Source organism: Danio rerio, chromosome 7, assembly GCF_049306965.1.
Source record: "Danio rerio strain Tuebingen ecotype United States chromosome 7, GRCz12tu, whole genome shotgun sequence".
NCBI lineage: Eukaryota > Metazoa > Chordata > Actinopteri > Cypriniformes > Danionidae > Danio > Danio rerio.
In genome coordinates, this window is record NC_133182.1 from 54,312,982 (window position 1) to 54,337,427 (window position 24,446).

General features: G+C 36.1%; 2 protein-coding genes across 16 annotated transcripts in view; one reads left to right on the forward strand and one right to left on the reverse strand.

Annotated features, from left to right (window-relative positions):
- Positions 1–1,866, reverse strand: part of tcf12 (transcription factor 12) — a 200,702-nt gene extending 198,836 nt beyond the window's left edge. For all 8 annotated transcript variants that reach the window (XM_073906392.1, XM_005166511.5, XM_073906391.1 and 5 more), the window contains exons 1-2: positions 1,697–1,866; positions 692–784 (exon numbers count right to left, since the gene is read on the reverse strand). In XM_073906392.1, coding sequence (XP_073762493.1) covers positions 692–763 — 72 coding nt within the window. In that variant the 5' untranslated portion in view covers positions 764–784; positions 1,697–1,866. The remainder of the gene's footprint in view (positions 1–691; positions 785–1,696) is intronic.
- Positions 1,867–4,850: 2,984 nt separating this feature from the next.
- Positions 4,851–24,446, forward strand: part of znf280d (zinc finger protein 280D) — a 39,887-nt gene continuing 20,291 nt past the window's right edge. Inside the window, exons 1-8 of one of the 8 annotated variants that reach the window (XM_005166524.6) lie at positions 4,851–4,959; positions 8,265–8,430; positions 8,509–8,735; positions 19,355–19,457; positions 21,632–21,862; positions 21,993–22,043; positions 22,154–22,239; positions 24,140–24,366. In XM_005166524.6, the coding sequence (XP_005166581.2) occupies positions 8,265–8,430; positions 8,509–8,735; positions 19,355–19,457; positions 21,632–21,862; positions 21,993–22,043; positions 22,154–22,239; positions 24,140–24,366 (1,091 nt within the window). In that variant the 5' untranslated portion in view covers positions 4,851–4,959. The remainder of the gene's footprint in view (positions 4,960–8,264; positions 8,431–8,508; positions 8,736–19,354; positions 19,458–21,631; positions 21,863–21,992; positions 22,044–22,153; positions 22,240–24,139; positions 24,367–24,446) is intronic. The other 7 variants (XM_679451.9, XM_005166525.6, XM_005166527.6 and 4 more) reach the window with 7 other exon arrangements.

The window sequence follows — 24,446 nt, forward strand, 5'->3', positions numbered from 1 at the left end:
GTACAAATATACAAAAACTAATGTGTGTATTTGCATAAAAACTCTAACAATATAACAACGCATTTGTGAAGGTATCTATTTATGTATGCGTTTATTATACACACACATTAAAAATTCTCAAAAAATATTTTTATTTTAGATAAATTGGTGAAAATAAATATATAACAAAGTACAAACAAAGACATTTTGTGGTTTAGATATAAACAAAATAAGTATCTAAATTGGAAAAAAATACAGCGACCTTTTCTTATTATATATAACAAAAACCATGTGCGTGTGTGTGTGTGTGTGTGTGTGTGTGTGTGTGTATAAACATATTCGTTTAATTAGTTCAAAAGCAAACATACACAATACACATTAGATATTAAAAAAATGTATTATGCATTTATGTACATGTAACTTTATACTTTTCTTTATTTAAAGAGTTGGAAAATAAACTAATATACCAAAATAATAAACACAACATAAGAAAAACATGCATAAAATAACAACATATACACGTGCACATCTGTTTAAGAAGTCAATTTTTAATCTGGCAAACAAAAAATGAACAAATCCACAAAAAACAATAAGATTACAAGCATAACACAGAAAGTAAAACTGCACATGTTAGAAGTGAGTGCCTGAACGAATGACAACAGTTGGAACTGAGCCTTGAAGATGAAGTTGAAATAATTGCTGAGTGTCTTACCGCGCTAAAATCTAGCAGATCACTCAACTCCTTATCCGTCCCGATAGCGGCAATCCGCTGCTGAGGGTTCATCCTTACGATCCTTTACTAAATCTACAAAACACAAACATCATTCCCTCAATCTGAGAGCCTGATGAGGCTGAAGCGTCATCCTAACCAGCAGCACACAGCTTATGCAAATGATGAACATCCGCAGCTTGACATTTGCTAAACATCCCCATCTCCAGTCTATAGCAGAACTTTGCGCCGGTCCCACACCTTAATACAAAACAATTATCTGGCAATCAAAACCTATCCGTTATGCGTTAAATAATGTTTAGTAGACCAAGAGCTCCCCTCACCAGTCTCGTATCACTGACAGCTTCAGTCAAGATTACGCAGTTCTTTCTGTCAATAATGGCATGCCACGAGGTGACATGGTGGAAAGGGGTATGATTTTAATGTTAGTGAGCTGGCCTGGTACGTTTTTTTTTTTGGGATGACCAAACGTGGACATGTTGAGAAATACGCTGAGCTCGACGGTGTCACACACACACACACACACACACACACACACACACACACACACWCACTCACTCACTCACTCACTCACTCACACATGGACCCGCAGCATCATTTTTCAACTGTATGTGTTTGATTCCTCAATTTATCAAAAGTCGCGAGCTCTCGATGAACGCACGCGGGCTGTCAAAACATCCGAAGCTACACTTTTGTTGTTATTTTGCATGAGAATGGTTACTTTACAAACAACGCCGCCGCCGCTGTTGTTGTTGTTCGCTAATTGCCAGTTAACCTATTCATAATAGTGCCGCGACCAGCAGACGACTAAGCAAAACGCTCCGTTAACACTGTCACAACACGTTTTAACGCGGAGAATGAACAGTGCGATGTCAAGCTGCGAAAGCCGACCCCTTTCGCTCAAATATCGGCTCCCGTCTTTTCTTCTATCCCAACTTCTTTCACCCAGTCCGAAACCACTCAGAAACTCGCTGTGCATTATTTTACCTTTTCTCCTGTCAAAAATCCAACTAGGGCGATCGGGTGTGCCAGTCACGGCGTAGATTTCCTTGTCTCGCGTCGGAAAATTAATGAAATCGATATCGTTTGCGATTGTGTTTTGCAAATATCCACTATGTAACTTGCGAGTTTCCCTTAGGCAGACATTTTTGCTTGGCGATAACCGAAGCGCAGCGATGACGTTTGAAATCGTGTTCTTCCGCCAGCGCCGTAGACTCGGCTGTTCTTCAGCCGAGCGGATGGATATCATGTGTGGCGAATCATAAAGCCTGACACACAACCTTGCTAGGGGACCACTGGAGCACCTCCTAAAATCAGTTTGGTTTACCTACAAACTCCCTTCACATAAATGTGGGCTTCGTTTAGATCTATGCGTATTTTTAGGAACTGAAAATATCTGAAACATGAATATCTTAGCAGCAGGGGAACAAGTTCAGCAGCTGAAATACACAGGAGCCTTCTGAACTTATCCACACTCTTTCAGAACTATGTCGAATTTGAATAAATTGGTATTTTTGTTCTGTCTAATTTTAAATTGTATAAGAAAGCTTTGGAGCTTTGATCAAAATTTGAACACATTATGTCATTGTCATTAAAATAAATAAAATCCAGCCAACAGTTATCAAATAGCAGTTATGAATATACTGCAGATGAATAACACAGACATCTTGCAAATAGTATTGCAAAATAGCAATGTTTCATTATGCAACCCTTCACCAACTATCTCTTCAGTATGTTGCCAACTACATTAGCTTTATTCATGCATTTATTTTTATTTTTTTTGGCTTAGTCCCTTCATTGATTTAGGGATCGCCACAGCGGAATGAACCGCTAACCCATCCACCATATGTTTAACTCAGCGGATGCCCCTCCAGCCACAACCCAACACTGGGAAACTACATTAGCTTATATTAAATGTAAATTTTCATTAATTATTTGTAATCAAAATGATTTTAATCTCCATTGATTCTTCAATTATTTCTTACTAAAATTTTCGAAATTCAGCCTTCAGGCACATAAACAATGACAAATTGGCATATTTTTATGCTCTATAAGAACATATTTAACAATGTGATTTACCTTTAATAATGTGCATTTTTTCTGTTTATCCGTACTGGTTCATTAAATTTAGCTCATTTTAAGTAATTTTTTTTATTGTTCTCATATAAGTATATTGTTATCTTATTAAAGATACCAAATAAATGTTTCCTTGTTCATGTTTTATTGGTCTGCAATAAATAGTAATAATAATAATTGAAAATATAACACATACACATAGGTTTATTTTCCCAGAGATGGGTTGCAGCTGGAAAAGCATCCGCTGCATAAAACATATGCTGGATAAGTTGGTGGTTCATTTCGCTGTGGCAACCCAAATAAATAAACAAAAGTTTATTTTAAATGTAACTATTATGACTTGCTATTATCATTATTGGTATTACCATTTTCAGCAATGTATAATATAGAATTGAATCTAATATAAATAATATTAAATAATAATATAAAATTTCTACAAATTCTACAAAAAACATGATTTTATATCATACATAATTCTCAGGTAACAAGCTGTTGTATATGTCACTTTTAAGATGCCAGTATGCTCATACTTTAGTGTACCTTTTTTTTTCATTCAACTTTTGTCTATTCCTGGATTCCTGGAAGACTGCAGCTCTGCAGAGTTAAGTTCCAGCCCAGCTTCAACACACTTACCTGTAGGTTTAAACAAGCATAAAGCACACAATTAGTTTGATAAGGTGTGTTTAATGAGGGTTGGAACTAAACTGTGGAGAGCTTCTGTTTATCAGTTTGTTGCATACTGATTTTTATTAACATACTTTCTATTTCATTCATTCATTCATTTTCTTGTCGGTTTAGTCCCTTTATTAATCCGGGGTCGCCACAGCAGAATGAACCATCAACTTATCGAGCAAATCTTTACGCAACCCCTTCCAGCCGCAACCCATCTCTGGGAAACATCCACACACACACACACACACACACACACACACACACACACACACTACAGACAAATTAGGTCGCTGTCTTTGGACTGTGGGGGAAACCGGAGCACCCGGAAGAAACCCATGCAAACTCCACACAAAAATGCCAACTTAGCTGAGGTTCGAACCAGTGACCTTCTTGCTGTGAGGCGACAACACTACCTACTCCGCCACTGCGTCACCTAGACTTTCTTTTTGTGTAGCCTATTTTAGAAGGCCCATAATACTGCTGTATATATGTGCAAAACAAAGATTAAATCACTGTAAGTAAAATAGAAAAATAGAAAATACTTTTATCATAAAATTAAGCAGTATAACAAGCAGCATTTTATACAAGTTCAATGAATAATACAGTGCATGTTTTTTTTAAATAACTTTACAATTAATTAGTATAGCTGTTTATGTGCTCCACTAGCTCACAATTCAATCAAAATAATGATATCCAGGATATTTAGTGACGTTCAAGAGACAGAAATAGAACACCACAGACCAAATGCTATGCAGAACATAGTCTTATGTCACTAAATCAAAATCGCGTACAAATGTACACTACAAGCCATCCTGAAAAAAGTCATAAAAATCATTTCCCAACTTTCTGAATGTAGCTATCATGGTGATGACTTTCATTATTTATAAAGGACATTTATATTCATCACAATACTCATAGTGCCACCTGTTGGTCAAAACAAACAGATTCAATACAAGATTTCTAAATCTTCTACCTGCAAATGTTACATTTATATAAGTGAATTAGCCTAGATATTAACTTGTACATAAGTTCGTTCATCTCTTATATAAACATATTTAGTACTTGTCCATGATATTTTTCTAATGCCATTTTAAAGTTATAAAATGTTTTAGAGTAACATAAAACAGTTTACATAATCTATTACATGTAAATTAGATGTATATATTTTTTAATTGCACCACTATGCATGTATTAATATCTAAAGCTTTACTAACTAAGAGTCCATGATGTAAAGAGCGTATGTTTTGGCCTGGTTCTCATTGTCTGACATGTAATATTGTTTATAATACGTTTCGTTTCTTCTCTGCACATAACTTCATGTTCTGTATTTTAATATTGGTATGTCTAAACTGGGGGGAAAGGGTATTAATTCAGACTCGAAGAGCTTTTTGGTCCCTCAACAAAGCCCCTCGAATTTCCCATGAGCCTCCGCGGTTCATGCTGCTGTAAGCGTGTCTGAATCAACACTGATGTTGTTTGTAAATAATACGAGATTTTAAAAGGTAAGGTCGAATTGTGTAAATCTGTTAATCTGTGATGTTTGTCTATTTGTTTCTATATACAAAGATAATAAGTGTTTCCTTTGCGGTTTCTGCGGTGTGTCGTTTCCTGCAGCGGCTAGCTATTTTTCTTGCTTTTTAGCGCGTTAGCATCCACACAGAGCCGACCAGCTTGCTAATGCTTTCCCAAATAACGCCCTTAGAAGAAAACATGTGTGTAAATGTAACTAATTTCTTAACACCTGTGCTCTTCTTCTTTCTTAATTCTTTGTTGATTTCACGTTTTAAATTGGAGACAATGGTGAGAACCTGAATTAGCATCTTAGCCGGTCTATGTCCGCAGTAACAGTCGATTGTATACTCAAGCCTGCAAGAGATGTATTATAGGTTCCACATCACTATAGCTGGCGTTTTAAACTTAACGTGACTTAGTTTTGCATAACAATATTTTGCATATACATATTAGGCGCAGCTGTTACTGCACTCTCAAACATTAGCATCCCAACAAACACATTTACGTTATAGCGATGTCTGCACAACGTTGTATTTTTTCAAAGACAATTTGCCGCTTACGTGCTTGCTACATTGTCACAACATAGAAATGTAAGAAGTGAGAAGGCTGTAGCAACGTTGTCGTGCGACATTCAGCAACCGCGAGACGGCGTTTTTACTACTTGTATTAATATTTTTGTGGCAGTTTATCAATACTGCCTAGAATACAGGATAAGCAGTAATTCTTTTCCAATATTGCTTAATATTAAATATTGTTCAGTTATTTTTTAATTTAACAACTGCATGTATAAACTTTGAAGTATAAAAATGCCACACAAATGAATATAATCAAACTTTTTATTATATATTTCACAACATTTAATACATACAGTACACATCTAATCTAAGCAAACAGTATAAAATAAAGTTTAGATTTTATTCTCTCTCTCTCTCTCTCTCTCTCTCTCTCTTTATATATATATATATATATATATATATATATATATATATATATATATATAAACACATATATATATATATATATATATATATATATATATATATATATATATATATATATATAAACATATATATATATATATATATATATATATATATATATATACACACACACACACACACACACACACACACACACACATTTAAACAAAAGGGTAAGCAAACAAAAAAAGTAAACAAAAAATCATTAAAATGTAAATAAATAAATATATAAATTAAAATGCTGACACTGGGGAAGGATGGAGAATACAGCAGACCGGGGGGTGCAGCTGAAGCCAGGCGTAGTTGTTGGTATGGAGAAAGCAGTCAGAGGAAGAAACGAATCCAACAGAGAATCCAGCTTCAGAGATCCACAGCAGACACAAGTCAAAATAGGCAGTGAACAAGAGAGGACAGATGACAGATCAGAGCTTGACACAACAGGACTACACTGGAAATGACTACTGACTAGCAAGTTTATATTGAAGCTTCAGACATTTATTGTAATTTTATTATATATGAAATCTCCAGTGAGTAATTATGGAGCCTACTTCATTTAAATTTTTTAATAATATATCATATACTAAAATGACATACAAATAAATAAATTTAGAGATACAGGGAAAACAGGTTTGAGTTAACAGAAGTCAGAGTTAGTCTCCGAATACTTACTTACATTATGAGAAGAGAAAGAAGAGGTCCTGTAGTTGTGGCGTTGCTCGCTGTAAAATGGAATGTTAAACTTAGTGTCATTTCAATAACAGCTGTACAAAATAACAAAGTACTTTTTCATAAGCATGGTCTATTTTCCACATTATGGACATACTGTGTTTTAGATAACATAACTGCATTTAATATGATAGTAAATATAGTAGAGTGGTATACTCTTTACATCATCTAATTCTTCTTTCCATAGATCAGGAATTACAGCAACACAGTTCTGAGGTGAATTCAACAACTGAAAACATTCTGAAAGACATGTTACATAAATAATTTGAAAACAACAGTGGGTGGGTAAACAATAGAGTTTTATGCAACTTGCGCATAATTAAAAAGAAATTATCAATGGAAGATAACCTCTATGTGAAAATAGCCTGTTGAGCAAAGAAAAAAAGTGGATTTTAAATTCCAACATCAAAAGACCAATCAAAATAAATAACGATTTAGACTAGCAGATCTTTTTATTAATAATAGTAACTAGGCATTTTAACATTATTTTATATACTTTAACTTATGGGGATAGATCACCCAAAACTGACAATTCTGTCATTTAGCCTCATCCTTTACTTGTTCCAAACGCATTTACCTTTTTTTTTCTCTGCTGAACAATAAAGAAGATATATTGAATAAGCTGGAAACCTGTTAACTATTGAATTCCATTGTGTTTTTCCTACTATGAAAGCAAATGCTTACAGATTATTCAGATTATTTCTTTAAAAGACTGTCTTTAGTGTTCAACGGAATAAAGAAACTTAAAGATTTGGAATCACTTATTTTATGGGTGAATAATTTGAGTACATGTTTATTTTTGAGTGAACTTTAACGGGATGCAGTCTGCACAGAGGTGTTTTGTATTAAAAGTCAGTTTGTGTGTTTTGTAAAAAGTGCGTCGGCTGGGATCGTGTGATGCAGTATCCATAACTGACTCATCACGATCGATATGGAAAAAAACTGAACTTCAAAAACATTTTTGTCCATTCGAGTAAAGACAAGGGGCAGGTAAATTATCAGGAAATGTTTTATTGAAAGATTTAACAATGTCTTTAATGTTGTCGCCGTCCGCGAACGGAGTGCTGAAATGTTACTCGCTCGTAATAACTTAATTACGGCTTTTTTGTATGTGTAATGTTGGAACAGATTGTTGTCGAAATCGTAGGTTTGTTTGAATATTCACAATTTGCATATCTTAAGAAGAAATAAAGCAATACTCGTGTCTCCTCTGTGGTTGATGAATGAGGCGACAGCTTGTTGAAATTTAAACTGATTCAGCTGTGACCAGTAAATGTTGTACAGTGGTCGTCCACGCCACCTAAGCATAACCTAAAGCATGCGGCCCTCATGATTTGTAAATGGCAACATTATGACATCATTGTGACAACCTTTAGCAACAACGTAGATTCCTCAACCTTTTTGCAAGGTTGGTACAACGTTGTAGGAAGGTCGCTACGTTGAAGCAAAAAACGTGTGTTTTTTGGGATGCCTTTGTTTAGGATTATTTATTCTAGTGGGTTTAAACCCAGGCTTTGATGTGATTTGTGGGTATTGGGTGTGTTTACCGAAATGACGACATTGCACTAATGCCTTTTGTTTACTCTTAGATGTCTGAGTTGTTTATGGAGTGTGAAGAGGAGGAGTTGGAGCCATGGCAGAAAGCAATACCTGAAATAAATCTTATCGATCTGGATGATGATGATGAGGATGATGATGAACCAATATTCGTTGGTGAAATCTGCAGCTCCAAGCCTGCAGCCCAAAAAAAATCAGGTATTGCGCGTTTTTGGGACTCAGTAACTTCTTTTCCTGTCATGTACTTGTGATGATTTTGTTTCTCGTGATCCTCAGTAGCCGCTAACCAACAGAACCAGCGAAATGTCCCAGTTCAGAAACCTGCAACGGTGACTACAGTGCAAAATACACCGCAAGCCCCGCTGAACCCTCCTAGGGTGGCTGCAGGTCCTACAATCATGGTCAGAAGCACAGCTCCATCAGGAGGAAACCCTATCCTCATCCCTCTCAACACAACTCTAGGACCACAAACAGCCCCACAACCCATTATTATTAACAATCAGGTAACCTCATATCAAACTTGTTTACTTCTGATTTGTGATTTTGGGGTCAAATGCAAAGCACAGAAGTTTGTGTGCTAATTTTCATCAGCTGAGGTAAACGTTTCTAAAATCAACACAAGTTAAAAAAAAAAAACAACCATACTGCAATACACGGGTGTCAAACTCAGCTCTGCAGAGTTTAGCTTTAACCCTGATTAAACACACCTGATCAAACTAACTGTGGCTGCATAGAAAATCGCCTACTACACCATAGGCACTGCATTTGAACTTGAATTTACTACTCAACATTTAGCAAAATATGTTCTATACATTATGAATGTGAGTCAGATGTTCTACATCCACCATTTTGTCATGATCACATGTCCTACCCACTTCAGTTGTGTCACTTCACTCCTAACAATGAATTCGCTTGCAGTGCATAATGGGATTGCACAGTGTGCATCAGATGCACTTCAGAATCTTACTACTCTCGCATACTGCTTTTCGAATTCTATGAATTCAGAATTACTACTCTGCTCGCATACTATTTTTAGCAAACTATAGCTGCGTCCTAAATCGTGTACTTATGCACTATTCTACGCCATTTTGTAATATAAATAGTGTAAGTAGTGCGTTCACACTGAAAACTCTAGAAATAATAAGTGCACTTTAATTACCCGGATGATGCACTCATTCAGCCGGTAAAATGAAGTGTGTAATGATGGACACTTCACGCACTAAACGACCGCAGGTTTGCTCACGTAGTGGAAGGGGCGGAGCTTTCGAGCGCACATGTTGAATAACTTTTATTTATTTTGGATGGTGAAAGCAAAATTCTCCTACGAGAGTGATTATGTCGCTTCCCGATAGTGAATGCGGTTATACTCATGGCTGCTATTATTTGATGTTTTGGTTGTTTATTTCACAGATTTGGCTACTGTCAAACGTCATCAGAGAAACGGTTTGAATTTCCGCTTAGTAAAAAAATATTAGTCTTCCATTTGGGACGACACTACATACATGTACTATGCTGTTGAGTGTTTAAGTGCATAAGTACATAGTGCATGAGTGCATACAGGGTTCAACGTTAAGGATTTTTTTCTACTGGCCCAATCGGACCAGTGGTTCAGATTTTTACTTGCCCTGCCAATATTTTCACTGGCGCCACCAAAAAAAAAGTTAATAGCTATTTCTTAGCCACAAATAAAAAAAAAATTGTCAAAATGTTTGTAAATATAGAATTTTAATATTTTTAAAAATGTAATAAATGTGTAATGTGCAAAATTCAAAGTGTTTTGAAACAAAAGATGGCTAAAGACCTGCCAAACTGACAGCAAACTGTACAAAAGATCACTTAATTTTTTTCTCGTGGTGTACCCTCATATATGTCTGCTTCCAAGACGTTAGAAACAAATGTTTTCCTTTAGCATCATCATTTGATGTTACCACCATCATGTTGCTGTCTCTTCGCTGTACTAATAACATGCTCATAACATTCAATCAGATAAGAAGAACCGAGAACGTAGCATTTGAAGGCTTATAAATACGAACTGTTTCTTAATTCTCAAACTGTATTTGCTCGCAATTTTCAAATAGTCACAGGCAAATTAAACTTTAGTAACAAGGCAGCAGTGGCCCGATCGGGCCAGTAACGATCCTGTCTACTGTCCTGGGCATCTCACACCCTGGCCCCGCGCCATCGGGCAGTCCTTATTGTTAAGCCCTGGCATAGTGTATAGTGTGCCATTTAAGACGCAGCTTATATAGTATGGAAGTATGGGATTTCGGGTGCAGCTTGAGTCTTTCAGGCTTGTTTGAAACCAACAGGTGAAGCCTGTAGGTAAAGCACTGCACTTTTTACTCTATAGACTTCCATTCATACAAATGCCATCGCGGCAGACTGGAAATACAAGCTTGTGCGTCAAATTTTGCATGTTGCTGCATTGAAAAGGTCAAGCTTGGTGTACTCTGACCTGCGAGATCATATCACGTGACTGTGCAGGGCCGGAGTGGGACTCCTTTTCAGCCCTGGAGTTTCAAGACTTAGACCGGCCCACCTCAGTTCATGACTGACTATATTAAAATAACATCATTTCCAATTCAGTTTCTAATGACACTACAACATCTTTTTCAAGGAAACAGCTGCTTTAGAACTTCAAATGTTTTTCATAAATATGAGAAGATTAAAGGTTAGCTAAATCTCCAACACTATTCTTTAAAACATCACTATGTCCTTTCCTGCAATATCTGAATATATATTCTGAGCAAAATATTCTGTGTTCTTTATAGATATCCAGTCCTTTGTAACAAAGGTCACAAAAAAAAAAAAAAAAAAAAAAAAAAAAAATATATATATATATATATATATATATATATGTATATATATATATGTATATATATGTACACCTACTTAAGTAACCCAAACATTATTATATGTCTTAACACTAAAAAAAATTTAAAAAAAAATACAAAAATAAATAAATAAAAATAATTACTCAGATGAGGATTGATCTCAGGTAGGTGGCGTCATAATGCAACATGCTGACCACTGGACCACAATACTGTTATTCTGGTGTGTTTGGAATATAAAATAAGTATTGCACTGTTATCTGCAAAACTCTTTTAATCACAGTATTGCTTTCTATTGATGGCTTTAATCTTTTTCTCCCATTTTTAGATTTCTGATCAAGTTATGTCAGATTTATTGATGTAGTGAATAGTCAGATTTTCATTGAGCAGGTGTAATATTCATTAATATTGATTATTCGAATTCTTATTTTCACTTAGGTGCCGCTGTTTGGGGTCGAATGATAGTTACATGATAGGCTATTAAAAAAGTGCGGTCCTCCCGATTAGCCAATCAGGGCCTCTGACTCCATGAGACCAACAGAAGATCAAAACGTGACCGCTCTATACAGATTTTAAACATGGACCAATTGCTCATTTTTTAATGTCTAATCATCTTGTTTTACCATTTGTTTTTTAATTTTGAAGTTCAAACGTGGCTTAAAGGGCCATGAAGTGTGATCGTGGCTTAAAGGGCCATGAAACCCCCTTGTTTCAGCAGGGTTTTTTCACACCACCAAATGGGTGTCTGTTTGGGCACACGCTGATTTTCAAAACAAATACACTTACGCTGAGGTGAAAGACCGTGACTTTGTATACATGGACATCAGTAATCAATTTATTTGCCAAATTATTAATGTTAGTCATGGTTGACTAGCTGCAGTTTGACTCTTTCATTCAGGAATTTCGTTCATGCCCCTCGTGACAAACAAGATATTTGATTCATGGAATTGCTATAAGCATGTATTTTTCATACAATGTTTGTTACCGCATGGGGAATGAGAGAAAAATAACTTTTGCATTTCTCGGTAACTTAGATGCACTCGGTAGGTAGCATCAGAAAGCCGTGTGTGTTTTTCCTGTCAAAATGCGGCGAAAATTCTACACGGCGGTAAGTTTGATTGTGGTGCTTAAATGTTTACACTCGGAGAGCAGCATTTACAGCAGATTTTTCAGTCCATAATATTGTAGTGATATTAACTTACGGTAAACTTTATTAACTTCGAAATCATTTGACTAAGTTCTTTCTTTAAACACTGAAAGAGTACTGCTGACGATACGAACTAACTTTGCCTCTGAATTAACAAACAAAGACCACTGTTCGCTCACTTACCAAATCTGTAAAGACAGGACTATCAACACCAACTCGAGCAGCATCTTTATTAAAAGGAGACGAGCGCCAAATCCGGATTTCACCATTTCCAGATGAGAAAAGCTCTCGAGTAAAAAATGTTCCTTAGACTTGTATTTCTGTCTAGCGTCGCATGCACTGTAATCCACACGTGAGTCCAGTTGCGCTCTTATAGAGGGAAAATGAAAACAAAACCTTCACTGCGGCAAATTATAAACACAACACTGACGACCTGTAACTCCAAACAATTCATGTTCTCCTGCTTGGCAACACACCGTGGCGTCTCTCTGCCGTCTGAACACTGTAACGGGTAAAAACAGTCTTCGACGCTATCATGCATATTAATGAGGTTGCACAGCATACACAATAGAGTGCGCTAATTGGTTTGAACCAAGTCTTACTCATGAATGAATGCAGCACACTCAGAGACATAATAAGGTACTCCCAGGTGCAGACGACCAGTCTACATGCTGGAATACACGCTAAGATTTCATGCCCGTGACGCAGCTTCAAAAATTAGTTTCAAACCGGAAGTACGAATTTGCTCGAAATAACGCAAAAACAACCAATTTTCACTTTTTAGTGGAATATGTGTGTCCTAATAGTGTTTTTAGCAGTGTGTGACACACATACGATTGTCAACAGCTCAAATAATGTGTTTTGGTGTTTCATGACTCTTTAAGTTTGTTGGAGCATAGTTGGAACTAAACTTTGCAGGGCTGCGGAAAAAAATGCTGTAACACATAGGTCTCAAACTCTTTACCCCTAATCAAACACAGCTGATCCAACTAATCAAGGTGTTCAAGACTACTAGAGTAGAGACTATTTAGCAGGTGTGAGTTGGAGGTGGTTGGAGCTAAACTCTGTAGAGCTTAGGCCCTTCAGGAGTTGAGTTTGAGACCACTGCTGTAAAATGTTACACAGAAACAAAGTATAAAAACAATACCTCAACATTCTGAAGGCTCAAACACACACGCACACACACACACAAAAAGCTTTCAAGTAATTCTTGAAAACACCAAAACAAAAAGTTGGGGCTTGGCTAATATGAGGTGAAGCTTTTTCTTGCATTTTGAAGCGATATCTGCAAAGAGACTATTACCATTTGTTTTTATCTGGTCCTAGGTATAGTCAAATAAGATTGATTAAATTGGCATTGTCATGCTTTCACTATGGCTGTGTAACCTTGCCAGTCCTACACCACCTAACCCGCTCCGAGCTTCGAACCGGCAACCTTCTGCATGGGAGTCGGTGCTCTACCAAGGAGGCTAAAGACCATGGCCTCTAGCGTTTGTTGCTAGAGCACCTTTAGTGGTCAAAGGTGTGAGGTTTTACCTGCACAGCATTTACTAGCTGGCCTCAGTTACACTCACCCCCCTAAACCTCACTCCCATCGGGGTCACGGCACCAATGTAACTCCCCCAGTTCTACACCACCCAACCCGCTTCGAGCTGGGATCGAACCAGCGATCTTCCACATGGGAGTCGGTTGCTCTAACAAGTAGGCTAAAGACCATGGCCTCTAGCGCTTGTCGTTAGAGCACCTTTAGAGGTCAGAGAAGTGAGGTTTTACCTGCACAGCACTTACTAGCTGGCCTTTGTTACACTCACCCCCCTAAACCTCACTGCAATACGGGTCACGGCACCAATGTAACCCCGCCAGTCCTACACCACCCAACATACTCCGAGCTGGGATCTAACCGGCGATCTTCCACATGGAGTTCCTTTAGAGGTCAGAGGAGTGAGGTTTTACCTGCACAGCACTTACTAGCTGGCCTCCGTTACAGCTGCATGAGGTTGAAAAAAATTAACATGCCAATTTTTTTTCTACATTATATGTTTCAATTTGAATACAAATTCATCAGATGGTTTACATAGCTTTTTTTTTTTTTTTTTTTTTTTAAAGAATTAGTAATTTTAGACTGACGGGATGATTTTATAGAGGTGTGCATTTTATAAAATAAGATTAACAAATTATTAGCATAGGTAAATACATTAAAGCAAAGATACATTTTTTAATTAAATACACAGTCCCTGCATTTTATTTGGAGAATCTAACAGTATTCAGGTACAGAAATTGAATAATCAGAAGTAAAACAACACTGTATGATCATGATAAACTGATAAATAAATTGATTGTAAACTTTCACTCTTATGGTTATCACATGTTTTGAAGTGTGGTACCCAATCAATGCACACATTGTGATGCAATGCTAAAACAATATGGGGCTTTTTATAACTTATGACCTCATGCTTTTTTTTTTTAATCACATACAGAGCTGGTTTCTTAGCCTGGTTTCTTAGCCTACTAAGAAACCTGGTACCATTACAGCATACAACGTAATTGCCAAACTTGTTAGATAATCCTAAAGCATTGAAGTGTATTTTTCTCCCAAAAAATGGGTAGGGTAGCAGACTAGAAAACACAAAAGCCCTGGGATGTCAGGCAAGTAGTTTTGTGAGCCCTGCAGAGTGTAAATGATAAAAGAATACAAAATTTTGGGTGAACTGTCCCTTTAATTTAACTCTGTGGTTCAGATGATTTCAGATCTACACTGGTAGTTTCAATTTAATAATTTTTTTTGTTAGATGGATTGAAGTATTTACCTAATGGCTTTTCTGGATAGATGTAAATGTAGCTAATATGGATGTAAATACATTTTCTATAAATATGTGCCACAGAATTATTCCCAACATTTTATAGACTTATAGGCTGGTGGGTGCGAAAAGATTTGGTCCTGGTCCTCAATGCACAGGACAGTGATGACACCAAAATGTAGCTATTCATAATTGTGAAGATCAATTATTGATTTTACTCAACACATATGCTTGCAATCTGTCACAGACTACATATAAATAGATCAAAATCAGACATTAAAAGAATCAGACATTTGTCATTATTAGATTGATTTTTCTCTTGCATTACATTCGACTTTATATTGACTAGAGTAGTTTATTCTGCCACTGGCGCTCTAAATGTTTAATCTCACATTGTGACTACAGGCATTCAATGGATCTACAGAAAAGCAGCACGCACAACTCTTTCACTTTCTATGAAAGAAAAAACTTAAAATACTTTTAGAATTTAATATCTCTAATTGCAATATGGTCATCTTAATCAGTAGTTCCCAGTTCCAGTCCCTAGAACCCCTCTGTCTTGCAAACTTATGTATTTCTTTGAAAAAAATCTAAATCTAAATGTATGTAATAGTGCTTGATATAAATGATGTACCTGTGCATTTCATTATTTTGTAAAAAATTATTTGACCTAAAAATCTTTTATTAAATACCATAACCTACCCCCCATGACCGACTTCCGGGCTGCATCTGAAATCGCCTACTACTCAGTAGGTACTGCATTTGAATTTAAACATACTACTCGTCCGTTAGAAAAGTACGATTTATACATTGTGAATGTGAGTAGTATTAATGAAACTCGGACATACTACATCTGCCTTTTTGTCATCATCACGTGACCTACCTGGATCAGTTGTCGCTTCGTTCATGAATTTTCTTGTGGTGCATCATGAGGTAGTGTACATTGGATGCACACTTAAGAATATCGCTAGAATTAGGCTATCCGGGTGGACAATTATAATTTCCATTTAGTGGCAACTTAGGCAAATCAAATTCAGATCATTAGCTTGTAAACACATTGCATATAAGCTTTTCTTACTTAATTTTTTTTGTCGTTTCTAGTCCAAATGCCTAAAAAATTATAAATCAAGATGCATTATTCAGACAAGCAAAAATTTTATCTTGATTTCATAAATAATCCATCAATGTGAAGTGAGTTTTGCCTTAAAACAAGGTAAATAATCTGCCAATAGGGTAAGCTTAATCTCATGTCAAAAGGAAAAACAAGATTATTTAGCTTATCCCAATAGCAGATTAATTTGATTGTTTTAACGAAAAACTTACTTCCCTTTGACATTATTTCTAAAAAAACAAGACCATATTTTTGCTTCTCTAGAAAATGCTTCACGATTTATGTTTGTTTAGATATTTGGCATGAAACAGGACAAACAATCTTAGTAAGAAAAGCATTTTTTGCTGTTCAGAGAGATCCATGAACTGATCCGTGTGTGTCTAAAAGAGAATGGCAAACCGTAATATATTTGTCGTATCATGTTAACATCATAACGGCACATTCTTTTTTCGTTATTCTCAGAATTACAATCAATTGTTATAATTAGTGTTTTAACAATGTATTGTCCTAATGTGTGTTTTCTTTATGCCATTTCATATCTTTTAACTGTTTACTTGGTTCTGAAATAGAGAGGGACTTTGTCACAATGTTGCATTTTCTTTTTGGTTTGGGTTACTTTCAACATTTCAAAGACCATAAATAGTGTTTGAGAGTGAATACAACAATCATCCTGTTGGTCAGAGTGCACCTGTAAAGTTTCTCTGAGTCGTCCATCAACATTAATGGACCATTTTGCTCTGTTGGCTTATTGTGGCTTTATCAGTAGCCGTCATGACATGCATAGGTATGTAGCCGTCATTCATCAAGAGGTGCTCTTTGGATTTCAGCTGTGATAAATGATGTTCTCAGAATCAGACACTGCTGCTTTTCGAGCGACACATTACTTGTTAGGGATACTAATGATTACTCGATGATTGATTAATTGTTGATACGGCTTATAATCGATAGACCTTATCGATGACTGATTAAGCATGGAAATTTAGAGTTTAAGTTATGCTCTGCACTGTGAAACACATCCTAGACTTCACACACGACGCAACATTATCAAGTTCTGCAGTTTACGTTAAGTTACTCTCTGGACATTGCATATTTGGAGACGCATTACCTGCTGTGTAGTGATCCATGGAACTCCGTTAATGGCGTGATTTAGATAAGATCAATCGATGATTATGCAAACCTTAACTGCTTTCTCTAAAATATGAAGGTGTTTTTTTCAGACAGTCTGACACAAAAAGCACATCCACTTCTTTTTAAAAAAATGTGCATTATGGTCATACTTGCAGAGATTGATGTGGGGTTCAATTCTTAAAGCACACGCAGCATTACTTGATCATTAATTTAAATGATCATCAGTCACATGATTTTGTTGCAATTGACATCCCTGTTGCTTATGTTATGGTATAAAGTCTGTTAGTCCACTGTGTCAGATTGCTTTCTTGATTTGTCTCAATTTTTGTCTCATTCACCCCATCGAGGCGATCTCAGATAAGTTGTTTAGGTCTGGATCCAAGAGCTGTTGCCATTTTCAAGCCTATGCAAACTAAACCAACAGAGAAAATGTGCCAGATTCCAAACCAAATGCTCTAAACCAGTGGTTCTCTACCATTTCCCTCAACACTGCACTTTTTCATACCTCCTTAGTCAAACACACCTGATTCAACTCGTCAGTTCATTAACTGAGGCTTTAAAGAGCCCATATTATACATGAAATAGGGTCATATTTTGGTTGTAAGGGTCTCCAACAACAGTCTAATATGCATGCAAGGTCAAAAAACACTTTCATGGTCTTATAATCTGCATTTATTTTTACCTAATTATTCCAGCGTCTCCCGTATGAATCGTTCAGTGATTCATTTGTTCCCAAACCCCTCCTTAGCGAGAAGCTAATCTGCGCTGATTGGACCAATGACAGTCTGTTGCGATTGGTCAACTGCCTTCAGTGAGAGAGTGAAATGCCAAACAGCTAATCAGCAATATAAAAGTAATCACAGTTCATACACGCTCGATAGTGTAGGTGTGGATTTTAGCTGCCAGTGGGTCAATGTAAATACAGTCGATGGACTTGAAAATACAGACAACTAACTATTTTATTGAGCAAAAACTCCAAAAACAGTTGAGGGGATCTCCTAGCTTCTCACTCTGCTCTTTTCACAGACACACACACAAACATCCATATTGCCCTTGTCCTTGCGCACGCGCACACACACACAAAAACACACACACACACCTCCGGACGACAACGCGCGCGCACACAAACACACACACATACCTATGGACGACAGCGCAAGCACACACACACACACACGCACGCACGCACACACTACCCTCGTCCACAGAGCTCCGTAAACAAAGCAGCACGCGTCGCGTTTTTAACGTGACTTTGCACGCGATAAGAGAATATAGCCAGTTAACCTGATACAGTACACGCGCTTACAAGTAACAAATCACAACTAAATACATTTGCAAGCTAGAGTAAACGAGGCAACAACTTTAATCGCACATACTTACACTTGAGAAATGGAGGAAGAAACCCATCCTGACGTCCATCAGTAAGTCACTCTTAACTGATTCTTCCTTTAACAAACGCCGATGAAGTATTCTTTGTAGCATGTAGTTTCCAGAAGTTTCCAGTAGTTTCCAACTGCTTGGCTATAATGCTGAGTTTTCATCTTTGGGTAGAGAGTCGATAATATCAATCTGCAGTGTGACTTCAATCGACCGGCATGTTTGTGTGTGTTTGTGGGTGTGTTTGTGTGTTTGTGGGTGTGTGTGTGTGTCTGGGTTTCTATGTTAGAGGGCGGGGCCTCAGGTTTGAAATCTCCCAGGTTTGCGCGTGCACGTGAATAACTTGGTTTCGTTCGTATGTCATGGCGAAACACCTAATGACTCGGTATCAAGGCGACTCGTTTGAAGCACTATGAGTCGACTCTTTTATAGATGAATCAACCGTTTTAAACACTGTACTCTTAGAGATTTAAGCCTTAGCTGGGTACTTTACTTCACTTAGAGCTGTTACACACTACATGGAAGGGAATTTTCAAAAACCCATAATATGGGCTCTTTAAAACTTGAATGGAGACATGTAAAATGTGCAGCTCTTGAGGGGCTCCAGGAACGTGGTTGAGAACCACTGTTGTTGATGGGCCATATGTGAGAAGGCATATAGAATGTCTGTTTCATCATGATTCTAAGTCTTTATTTAATATTAGTAATCATTTCCTTATTGTTTCACCAGGGTTACATTGTGGCGTCACCACAGAATCTCAACAGCAACACCTCCTTCATCAGCTCATTAGGGTCACAGTATCCTCCGGGAACCACTTTTACTGTTGTGCAAGGTATAAATGTTTCTATGTGAATATTTTTTCTACTGTTAAAAAATGTTGTGGTCTGTAATTGTAATATTATTAAAACTGGTTATGCACAAAATATTTGAGTTTTGGCTGAAATAGATGGGCAAAATATGAGTCGAGAAAATTGCTCTGCTAGATTGCACTACCCAGCAGTGTTCAGCTCTCTGGTTTCACTCTCCTTCCAGACCTAGGCACAATCAAAACACAAACACAAAGTTTTGTGTTTACATGAAGGGGTAGGGGTGACCCCATTCTCTTTAGCTTGAAGGCATAGGGCTAAGGGGAAGGGCTAGATAGAAACATATAGTGGCTAAGAATAAGCTTTTTACAGTGTCTGCTATAATGTTAATGTTGTTTTTGTGTGTTTAGGTGAATATGGTGTAAATGTTTTCACACGGTGTAAAAGCACGATCTTATTGCCATATTATATCGTTATTATAACACAATATCAGTGCCTTCAGTGATTTCCTGAAGATAAATACCAAAAAATAACGCACCTGTAATAACTACAGCAGTCACAATTGTCTGATCTTATATAAAGTAAGAGATTGTGATGACATATAATGATGTGTGCAGATACTGTAGTGGTGTCCCATTTCTTAGAGGTAAAATTTGAAGCTCTTCTTCCTTACACTCTTTTTAAGGACCAAGGGGAAGGGATTAAAAAAATAAAATTGGGATTGGGCCATAGTCTGACATTGGATGTGGAAAGTACTGCCCTGTGTTACGCTATTAAACCTATTTATTTCAATGGCTTTCGCTGCACAAGGGTAGTTTGTCGCTGTGCCGACTAAAGCCATTGTCACAGTTAAAAATGGCTCAATATTCTGCTCTGTGGATTTGTAAACATATGCTTTATCTGTGCATAAATTACCTTAAAAGCAGTGTCCTCTCAAACAGCACATCAACAGTATTACTAATGTGCTGTCATGGAAACGCTGTTAAAACGAAGCATCTCTACTTGCTCAAGGCCAATAAAATTTTGCTGCCAATAAAATTATTGTATAGTTTTACCTTTTTTGTTAGTTTATTTTAAGTTAAGTTAAATTTTAAAAAGTCTTACAAAATGACTTTACACCACTTCATTAAATAAGAACGCATTATTTAATTTTTTTAAAAATTTCGTCCAAGTGCATTCAGAATTTTTTTTTTCCGCTTGGGCTGCTCGATATTGGAAAAAAACTGACATTGCAATATTTTAATTCATTGCGATTTGTTTAAATTGCGATTAAAAATGTAATTTCACCAAATTATTTGAACAGCTTGTAAATAATTCATCATTTTAGATCGATTGTGATGATTCTGTAGAAGCGCATATCTGAATAAAATATAATCAAACAAATTACAAGCAAAGTTAAATACAACAGAGAAAAGATGCAAATAAACAATAATTTATTATTTTTCTTGGGAGTTGAACAGTATTCAGAAGCAAAAATTAAATAATCACGTATAGTTTTGTAAAATACTCACATTTTAAAGTAAAGTCAACTTAACGCTTTAAAGGGGAAAATTTTGATCACCTCTTTGAAAAAAACTAATCGCTATAAAAAGAATGGGTTTATTTACATTTAAAAAATACAGTCAACTTATCCCTTTACTATTAATGGGTTTGCTCTTTTTTTAAGTAGTCAACTAATCTCTTTAAAAAAAACGTTTACTTACCTTTTTTGTTTAAAGTATCATTATAACACTGTATTGTGTTGAGTAAATAATTGTATAATGCACAATTTATCTTTAAGCTACAAACGTTTAATTTATTGTGCCCAAATGGCTTAAAGTTGCTTTAACTTCTTACAGTCACAGGCCTTAAAAACATGTGCAAATAATAAACTTTCACTTTAAAGTTGAAGTTTGTGTTTATTTCACTATGTTGTTAATTGTAATGTCTGGTCAGCTATAACCCAGACTGTTGCAGATCCCTGCGATGGGACTATTGCAGAATTGCACATTGCAATATAGATGCTAAAACAATATATTGTGCAGCACTAGTTTCCACCCTGAAATTCTAATTTTAATGCATCTGTAATAAAAACAGTGCTACTGTAAATTGTTGTTGCTTTTTATTATATTGTATTTTGATTATTAAAAAATAAATTAATCTGTCCCCATATGTTTGAATTAGGATTTAATTTGTTTTCTGTACTTTGTTTTTTAAACAGCTGGTCAGCAGATAGTGCCACAGGTCAGTGTTGCACCAAAGCCAGGGGTGATTCACAGGCCTCAAGTGAAGCTCATCCAAGACAATGTAGTGACCTTGTCCAATGTACAAGCCCCAGCTAACCATTCTTCTCAGTCCCGCACTATTTCAGTTTCTCAAAACACACCAGGGATCATCCCAACAACACTACTAAAACCGAAAACCTCATCCATGCAAATTATGAACAGTAGAGGTGAGCCTGCTTGTGTGTGGTGTAGTAAGGGTTAAAATCTCTTCTAAAGAGGAAAAGCCATATGTCCCAAAAGTTTTTCCCCCTTCTTTTAAAGTTAAAGATTTGATTGGATCTTTCTTTTTATGACCAGCAGATAATGGAAAAGTGATAAATGAAGCAAACAACAGTGTTTCCAAAGGAGGCAAGTCTGTCATGGGTGGTCAAGCACTGTTTGTCTATTATGTGTTACAGGTTTTCAGAAGCAACAAGTCTTTTCATCTTTTAATTGTTGTTTTTTTTTTTCTTTGACAGCAGGAGAGAAAAATTTAATAGGCACAAGGAAATGCCCCAGATGTCAGAATGTGTTTCCGTTGGAGCCTTTAAAGATTCATATGAAGGTGGGATGTTTAACGTAGATTGTTTTATGATTTATGTGGGGAGAAATGGACTCCTGTCTGAACCAAGTTAACCTGGTGCTGGACGATAAATAGGAAATTAATGAAAACTGAAATTCAGATATAACATATCATTTAACGTATTTTCCCCATGTTATTTTTACCATTTTAAATATTAACATGTATGTTTGTTGCACTTGCTGTTTTTGCAAGGTCAATGGCTAATAAACTGTTCATCTCAGTCAGAGGTGTGTGAAATCTAAGGTGTAGACTAAAAGTGTAAAAGTTTCTGACGGTATGGTAAGCTTGAATAAAATATCACAAAATCCATTTAACAATGTATATTTTACCAAAATAAAACAAAATACATTTTATTTTTGGAAACATTTATAATATTTTGGAACAGTATACATGACAGAATTGACAGATATAGGTATAACAGAAAATTTTAGCAGTTTCAAAACCTTGACTTTTCCAAACCACGGTAAACCTTGAAACCGGTTATCATCCCCTGCCTAGAAGACTATATGTGCATCTTGAGGTAGACAGACCGAGCACTTTGTTTCATGGACAGAGGAGCAATCACATTCTTCCTGTTTATATCAGTAAATGCACAGTGTATTTGATGCTCTGTAAAATCATTCTCTGTGTTTTTCTCATACATGTCAATAGAGTCTTTTATAGCTCTGGTAATCGAAAAGCTGTATGTAAATCATGTTTTTTTGTCGCTGGTTTCTTATATATTGGGAAGGTCAAGAAGTTAGAGTTTAAAGTAAGAAGTAGAAGACTAGAAGTAGGACTAGATGTAATTTAAAGGCCAGCCCTTATGTATTGCCATCCGATGACCTCTAATGTGTCAAGCGTAACTAACTTTATTAATAATAAAAAAAATAGCAAAGGATTAATTGATTGTTTTGTTAAGTTTTTATGTTTTCATATTGTATCACATATTAATGTATAGAGCAGTCTTTTTGTGAAGAGAAATAGTAAATGCATTAAAACAATTAAAGGTGAAAGTAAACATTTCTTTAAAAGAGATCTAAGTTGTTTGATCCATTTTAAATGCTGAATATTTTTGACATTTGAAATGTCAGCATTTATTTATTTTGTGTGCAAAAAAAAAGTTATTAAGATGTTAGCGTTTAAGAACCTTGCTTTTTACATTTAAACTGAAATTTAATGCTTCGTTCACAAGACATCTTTATTTTAGGAAATGTGTGCTTTGATTTCAGCTCAACGTATTCAACCAGTAACCTTAAATAATTATTTTCTTTATTTCTTTTCTTTTATTAGTAAAACACTAAAACAATGTGCTCTTTGATTAGGAAAATAAATCCCACTTTTTTAAAGTTGAGTATATCTATATGACAAATCTTTAATGAACTGCATAGCAAAAAAGTTAAAGTTCATAAACATTCAATTGAAATTGAAATAAAATAACTGTCAATAATGACAATGAAGGTAAAATGATCTAAAACATTGTCCAGCCCTGCATGGTGAATTAAGGTGGTTTACTGGTGTTCGATTGCAAATTGTCTTGTTCAGTGTTTTAAAATAATTTGAATGGATTTAGACTTGTTTGCACCACTTTCCAGGCTCATACATGTAACACTTGAAATATGAGGTTTGCTTCCTGACGTCACACATTTTTAAGCTTCCAATGACTGATTAACTAGAAAAATTAAGAGGTGCAATAGGCAAGTAAAATATATTGACAGACACCCCTAATATAGTACTGAGACTAATGACACTTGTATTATATGAACGTTGGCATGTTTAATGTAGATTGTTTCATGAATAGTGTGGGGAGAAAAACACTCCTGAATGAAATTAAGTTAACCCGAGGTTATGGCTGCACAAATAGTATACAATAATGAAACCTTTTTTATTTTATTTTTTTAAGTTGTGCTGCCCTGAATTGTGGGACTCTGTGTTTCCCTCAACATCGAGGCCTGACAAGCAAATCATCACACCAAAAGTCGTTGAGTCCGATAAGGGCAAGCTCATCATGCTGGTTTCAGACTTCTACTATGGAAAAAGCGATGGGGATCCATCTCTGATGCCCAAAATCAAGTCCAACACTACCTTCAAGTGCAACAGCTGTTTAAAAATGCTCAAGAACAATATCAGGTATTTGTTGGAACGTTTATCAGATTTCACTTTATTAAACCTTGTGTTCCTTTGGGGATGTTTTCATCCACTCTGGGGTG